We start from the raw sequence: 7,377 nt of genomic DNA, 5'->3' as shown, positions 1-7,377 counted from the left end.
AAAAATAGTTATAATAATTAATAAATTAAGTGTATGTTTAACAACTGTAGATGTTTTGATGTGCAGAAGAATAATTTTAATTAAATTAAATTATAAATTATATATAATCAGTACCAAATACTGATTATTTAAAATTTATCTAGTTGTACTTATTTGTCAGGTGCCTGATATATATCTCTCTACATATAATATTAAAAAGTATATTTTTAAGAATGTCCGGTTTATTTTTTTTTCTTTTTTTTTTTTTCTTTAGAAATACAAACTAATCGGCGTGATTAGTATGAGTTAAAATAAATTTTTTAACAAAATGTAAATTGTGACTGGTAGATATTAAATCTTTTTACTGATTATAGAGATCCCAGAGCGAGACAGTGCCGTCTTTGCCGGCTGCGGCCATTAGATTTTTATTATTAAACGCTTGGACTTTTTCCTTCGAGTAAATAATATCAAAAATATTAGATCTATGTTGACTGAGGACAGCAAGGGGTCGCAGCGTTTTCCAGGAAAATATCCGGACTCGTCCGTCCCAACCGCCAGCAGCAAAAACTTTCGAGTCGACTCTTGATGCGAGCACGGATGTCCCACTATTTTTTAGTGTTATCGATGTCTTGTGAATCAGTTGGTTGCTTTTGTTCAGATCAAACACCTGTCAATTACTCAATAAATATTTTAAAGTATAAAAAAAATTAATTAATTAATGAGCTATTACCTCTAATTTGTCTGTTGGGTTCCCGATTATTCCCCGCATCCAATAGTTATCAAAATTAATAGCCATAGGACATGAGTCGGTACTCAACCAACTGACGACACCACGTTCTTTTAAATTCCACGCTGCTATGTCACCGCTTTCGTACGCAACAAGAATTATATTGTTTTCAAGTGAGCAATTTTTTATCGCCATAACTTCGCCAAGTGGTTTAGGTACTTTAGATATGATTGGATCTAATTTATAAACGAATTCCTGAGTTGTTAGTGACAGCGCACCAATCTGTGAATTAGGTAGTGGAAGAAGAAGAATGTCATCAGTCAAAGTCTGGTGTCTAGAATATATTTAAATATTAATTAGTAATTATCATGTCCAGATCAACTTAATAAAATGATAAATTCACAGGAAGGCGGATAGTAAATTAATTATGATTTAATTTTGACAGTAAAGATGACATTTCGTCCCTTTATTGGGCCCCGATCATATAAACTCTGTCTTCTACTAAATATTTGAGAGATATGTCATGTTTAATGACACAATAATTAGCATTTTGATATTTTTAATTACAATAAATAAATAATAAAGTAATAGAACAAAGATAAGAAATTCTAGGAAAGGGACGAAACGTCAAATTTATGGTCAAAATTAAATAAATTTAAATTTACGCGCCTCTGAATTCATAATTTTATGTTATTAGTTATTGATATTTTAAATCAGTAAATTACCGCTGCCACTTAAATTTTTTCTATCAAATCTGTTATTTTTAATACAAAAAAAAAAAAAATTAACAACAAAATAAATTGATTCTACAAAAAAATCTGCCTCCAGCTTCCAGCTGCTGGCGGGTAATTTAAAAAACTAAGTGGCAACCCTGCTAATCTTATTGATTTAAAAATAAATACCTGCAAAATCCACAGTAATTGGTATCAATAGTTTTATCAAGAATCCAATTAGACCCATCAGCGTTCCAAATATCAAGACAACCGTCTTTTCTTTGTACAATTAAATATTCATCATCAAGTGTATGTAGAGCTAGGCACTGTTTTTTAATAGCATCTAATTTACAAATTTCTCGGTGTCTCTAAAAAAAATTTATTATCAGTACCAATAAAATGCAGAAAAAATAAAATTTGAAATTTTTAAATACTTTAAGGTCCCAAATATGAATATTTCCAGTTTCCGCACCAGCGTAGAGGTGCTCAACGTAAGGAGAAATTCTGAAATCGAGACTGTGGACAGGTCCCATGTCACCACGTAGAACATAAACTGGATCAGGTGGTAGTATTGCCATTTTTAATGTCGTATTTACTGTTCGTTATATTTTTTAACAGCCAATTTTTTACGGTGACAGCAACAATGATGACACTGTAGATTATTGTGATTGTAATTGTAAGACACTTGTTGTTTTATTTAATATTTATTATTTTACTGATAAGTTTTATTAGAAGACGGGAGGCACACGACAACGACGCATCAAAAACAATCAGACTAGATTTTTAGTGAAAATGCGTTGATATTTAAATTACTTGACGTACCTCTGATAATACGAAATCGAAGACAAATGTCTTGACACCGTTTAAAAATTGAAACGGTAATTAATTACAATTTATTACATATTGTCTAAATATTTAATTGTTTAGACGCGCCGAATCAACCTCCCGTCTTCTATTCATTCGCTCCACCAACTACGCAAACTGCAAACTACAACGCAGATATTTTATTATTTAAGTCGACATATCGAGAATCGAGGTGATAGAGAACCACTTGCTGGGGACTTATGCGGTGTCAGTTGACAAGTAAATTCTCTAGATAAATCACTAGATTTATGGAGCGCGAAAATTATAAATTTCAAATTTATTTTTAAGTTGACAGATAGCGAGAGCTAGTGCTAGAGTATTTACCAATGTACCCTAATTAATATAATTATTGACAGAAATAATTTTTAATAAAATGACTAAATTTCAATTTTGAAATTTCGCGCCAAGTTGCTGCCACTGCGCGGCGCTGTATTCGGCGTTCAAATTTTTGCTAGAGTGGGGGCAGTCGATGAATCGCAAGATCGATTGCTTTGTATCAACTGACGGTTCGATAGCGGCAGTCAGTATCATCGAAAATGGCAGCAGTAGTCCAGATCCTTCTTTACGTTTGAATTGAAACGCAGTATTGCAGTGGCGTCGTGTAATTATCCATTAAATTTGTTGCTCAGTTATTGTTTAATTAAATTGTGCAGTGTTTGTAAAATTTAAATTGTGTAAAGTGTCTGTGGTGTCGTTAAGTGTTCAGTGTGCAGTGGTAGTGTAAAGTGTTGCTGATGGCTGATGCTGATGACTTCCTAGTTCCTGAGCAAAATCATCTGGCATCGTCTGGTGAGAAATAGCAGTTAAGTGACGTTTTTTAGCTGCAATACACTTGGAGCAATTTAATTCAAATCTCCAAGTGTATTAGGACACCCTTCTGCATGTTATTTCCCCGCCAAGGTTTGTTCAAACACTCAAGTGTTTTTTTTTAATATTTTAAATATTTTTCTATCATATGCCGCCATTTTATTTTGACACGATTTTTCATTTTTCTCATTTCTAATAATTTATTCTTCAAATATTTAAATTTACCGCGCAAGTAATAAAAATAAAAAATTTATGAGTGTGAATGTAGCAGACGTCAGACAAATTTAAAATTTTAAATAAACAGAGTTAATAGTTTTATAAATAGTATTTATAAAAAATGCACTTGTTAATTTTTAAATTTTGTAAATGTGCATTTTTTTGAAATTTTATTTTTTAAATTATTTACTTTATTTATTTAAAATTTTAAATTTGTCTGATGTCTGCTACATTCACACTCATAAAAATTTCGAATATTTTTAGCTAGAGTTAAAATACTTAATTTTCAAATACACCCTTTGTTTAAAATTACGTGCCAACTAATAAATGAATTTCTATATATTGATATAATTACTATTACAATTATTTAATTTTATTTCATGAAAAAATAAAATATCTATTGATGGTAATAATTTAACGTAATTTCGTACTTGTAAGATGTCACTAGTGTAATAAAAGTAAATCATTTTTTAATATCAATCAATTTTATAAAATGTCAAATTTTTGACATTTCGTTCTAGAAAAATTTATGAAGCTAAATTATGAAAAAAAAAAAAAAACTAAAAATATGCACATGTAGAAAATTTAAAAAGCTAAAAGTGCAATTTTTTCAAATATTTTTTTTTTATAACTTATTATTTAAAAAAAAATCCAAAAATTATTAAACGTCAGGAAAGTTCAGTATCATTATTAAATTTTGTTATCATTATATTTGAAATTGAAATCGAGTCAATGTGTGAATAGAAGCCAACTGATGGATTTAAATTGAAAGATTCAAATAATTATATAACATAAATTTATGTGAGCGAAGATGATAATTCAGTGGCTTTGACACAAGATCCGAGGCTCTCTCTCTTTCTTTGTCCCTCTTTATCTCTGTCTCCCTTAGTGTCTTTTTCCTCTCTCAGATACTCACAGAGGGTTTTAAAATCACCCGGTCGACATCGCACCGCACAGGTTTACCCCTCGGAAAGACGAGCACATAATCCCTTTGACACATTTCATGCAACAATGACTTACGTCAAGATATTCCTCGTTGTTTAAAAGCTGCTTTATCGTTAAAGCCATTAGATTATTATGTAATACCAAAATATACCTATATATTTATACAATATATATAGTCAACCGGGTTATATTCGCTCGTTAACTATATCCATTCCATTTATTTATTTTATTGCTTTTGTCCACTACATAAATTTAAAAAAAAAACATCATTTCATTATTTACATAAATTCAAATTCAAATTCAAAGTAAAAACAAAAATTACTCATTAAATTATTTAGACCTTTGAAAAAAAACTATCAGAGGTGGTATAGATTTTTTTTTTATAGTTTAGCGACAATTATTGGAGTAAAATTGAATGTCGAATAGCAACGATAAACTCGTCAGAGAGTTACCTATTGATTTTTCAAGTGCAAGCGAATAGTGAGAGGGAAATAATCCGTGAGGGCACAGTAGTACAAAGTAGTAGTACATATCGATCTTACACGAGCCGGAAAACGGTTCACAATAACTCAATCTTCTGCAATAGATCATACTCCAACTATTTGAATACTTAGAAATTTTCTAGTCGATTAAATAAAATTTATTTATCAATTATTGTTTTGGAAAAAATTTTCAGAACGAACGCAGATTAAATCCAGAGTGAATTCGGAGCAGATTACTGTTTATTTAATTACCTTGGAGTCAAGTTTACTCCGAAGAGTTTATTTTAATATTTAAATTCAAAATTGGAGCAAATGCGGTTTTAAATAAAATCTAGATCACTCGGCTGGAAATTGAACTTCTCTCTGTATGCGGAGTGATTTTTTGCAAGACTCCGAAACTCCAAGGGAATTCGGACTGCAATAAAATCCGTAGTTACTCCAAATTTACTCCCGATTTATTACAGTCTGTTATTGATGAGCCAATGAATAAATTTAATAAAAAAATTGAAATTTATGTAGCGTACGTATATTGTAAAATTGAAATAGAGAGCATTATTTACCCTTTGTGGATATCTGTGAATAGAGTGCGGACCTTTTTTATTATTTTATTAAAGGCGAACGGTCTCTCGTCGACGAGTAATCTTCTCGAGTACGTGACGCGAAAATATTATGCTTTCACTGTCTACGAGCATCCATAATGTATATGAAATATTTTCACATGAGTTTATAATTTCCGGTTTATTTTCATAGACCTGACAAATAAATCAGTTGCTCAGATGGACTTGTAAATGTAATTCAACTCATTAATAATTAATAATCTAAATTAATAATGATTATCAGTAATTTAGAGATAAAAAAAATTGATAGTTAAAAAGAGTAAAAGTAAATTTAAAATCTAAAATAAATTAATCCCCTTTTACTTTGAAAGAGTAAAATTCGATTCTATTGAACGCGTTGGTATGATAATGTAATAAAATAAATGGAGGCACTGGTTGACAGTGATAATACAGCCCTCGCTTTTCATCTGCGCACATTTACCTCTTCGTATTCTACATCTACTTCCATCAATTTAAAATCTGTGTGTGCGTGTATATGAACCCCTACTACTACTACTACTATAACTATCCTTATTTATCACGATTTAACGATTCGCATTTGCTCGTTATTCTGTACGCGGATATACCCAGGTATTATCCAGCATTGGGTGTGTTGGTTTGACTGGGCGAGCTCTGGGTTAAAACGAGAGTCGGAAAACCAGCGGCCGGGAAGGGATTTATGGAGTAAGAGAGCGAGAGAGCTTACTTCGAAAAGCGAAATACAACAAACCCCGACGCCATTGCTGAATCAGTGCTACTGCCGGTGACCCTTTTCCGTGGATTCCCTTCACCGGGAATCCAGTTTCATGACCAAACGACGGAGTGAGAGGGACAAGAGCCCCAGATAAAGTGAACAATAAAAAAGGTAAAAATAAAAGTTGACACAGAAGCATCAGTAGGAGATAGGGTTTTTAAAACTTTTTTTTTATTTTTGCTCTCCTTTCTCTTTCACTCCCGCGGTACTTTTTACTCTTACATCCAGAATATATGCTTCCAGGGGATTTAGAAGCTTCGTGGGGGGTCGAAAACTCCGCCTCCGTACCGCAAAATCGAGTCAATACTACCCGACCATCCCACTTGCTTTTATGCTCACTTCCAACGACCACCACCCGCACATTTCCTCACACACTCACATTCTCCCTCATATACGTATATACTTTTACACTGTCCATTTATGACCATCCACTTTCATTTTGTCTTCATTAAAATATTTATAACTTACAATATTTTTTTTTTAATTTATTAAATTTATGTCCATAAAAAATTATTTATATATATTTAAATTATTACATATACGTCACATCCATTCACTCTGGATTTTATCCGCGTTCACTCTATAAATTTTCTTAAGGTGATTAAAAGTTTTTTGTCCCAAGAAATAAATTTTATTCTGTATAAATATTAAATAAATAAAAATGATATTTAATTATCCAATGAATTTGACAAATTGAATTGCCTGGCTAAAGTCTCATCGATAAACTATTATCTGTAATTTATTATACATTAAATACACGCGCTTGATATCAAGGGATTGGTACGACAAGACGCCATATGTGACAAATCCTTAGGGCAAAGTCAAGGATTACATTTGATAAATAAATCTAAATATTTATTTATCAATTGGCCACCATAAGTCAACCAAATCCAAAACAAAAAACTTTAAACAAATAAATAAAAACAGATAATATGGTATTTAAATAAATAAATTTTATATACTTGTTATATTTTATTACAATCACGTAATTATAACATTGCCGCGTCTAACGATCCAATTTTATTGAATCTATATTTATTATTTATATATATATGTATTATATACAACGACAATTATATCACAACATAAATTTAAAAAGATTTGATAGTTTTTTTTTAGCAAATGCTATAATTTGATAATATTATTATCATTATTAATGACAGTAATCAATAATATTACATATATTTATTTGTGTTACGATTCAAAATGAATCTAATCCAATCTAAGTCAAAGAACACAGTAAATAAATAAGTATACTATATATATTAATATTACATTATATATATTGCATTTA

The 7,377-nt window shown here is 30.7% G+C and overlaps 1 protein-coding gene across 1 annotated transcript; it reads right to left on the bottom strand.

Annotated features, from left to right (window-relative positions):
* Positions 1–230: 230 nt before the first annotated feature.
* Positions 231–2,413, bottom strand: LOC103575301 (guanine nucleotide-binding protein subunit beta-like protein 1). The gene is made up of 4 exons (XM_008555033.3): positions 1,854–2,413; positions 1,609–1,787; positions 710–1,040; positions 231–646 (listed from the first exon to the last, which is right to left on the bottom strand). The coding sequence occupies exons 1-4, from the start codon at positions 1,995–1,997 to the stop codon at positions 341–343; spliced, it is 960 nt and encodes a 319-aa protein (XP_008553255.1). The 5' UTR covers positions 1,998–2,413; the 3' UTR covers positions 231–340.
* Positions 2,414–7,377: the final 4,964 nt, after the last annotated feature.

The sequence above is a fragment of the Microplitis demolitor genome, chromosome 7 (assembly GCF_026212275.2).
Source record: "Microplitis demolitor isolate Queensland-Clemson2020A chromosome 7, iyMicDemo2.1a, whole genome shotgun sequence".
In the NCBI taxonomy this organism is placed as follows: Eukaryota; Metazoa; Arthropoda; class Insecta; order Hymenoptera; family Braconidae; genus Microplitis; species Microplitis demolitor.
Note: the sequence above shows the minus strand (reverse complement) of the source record. Positions and strands in the feature narration are given on the sequence as shown.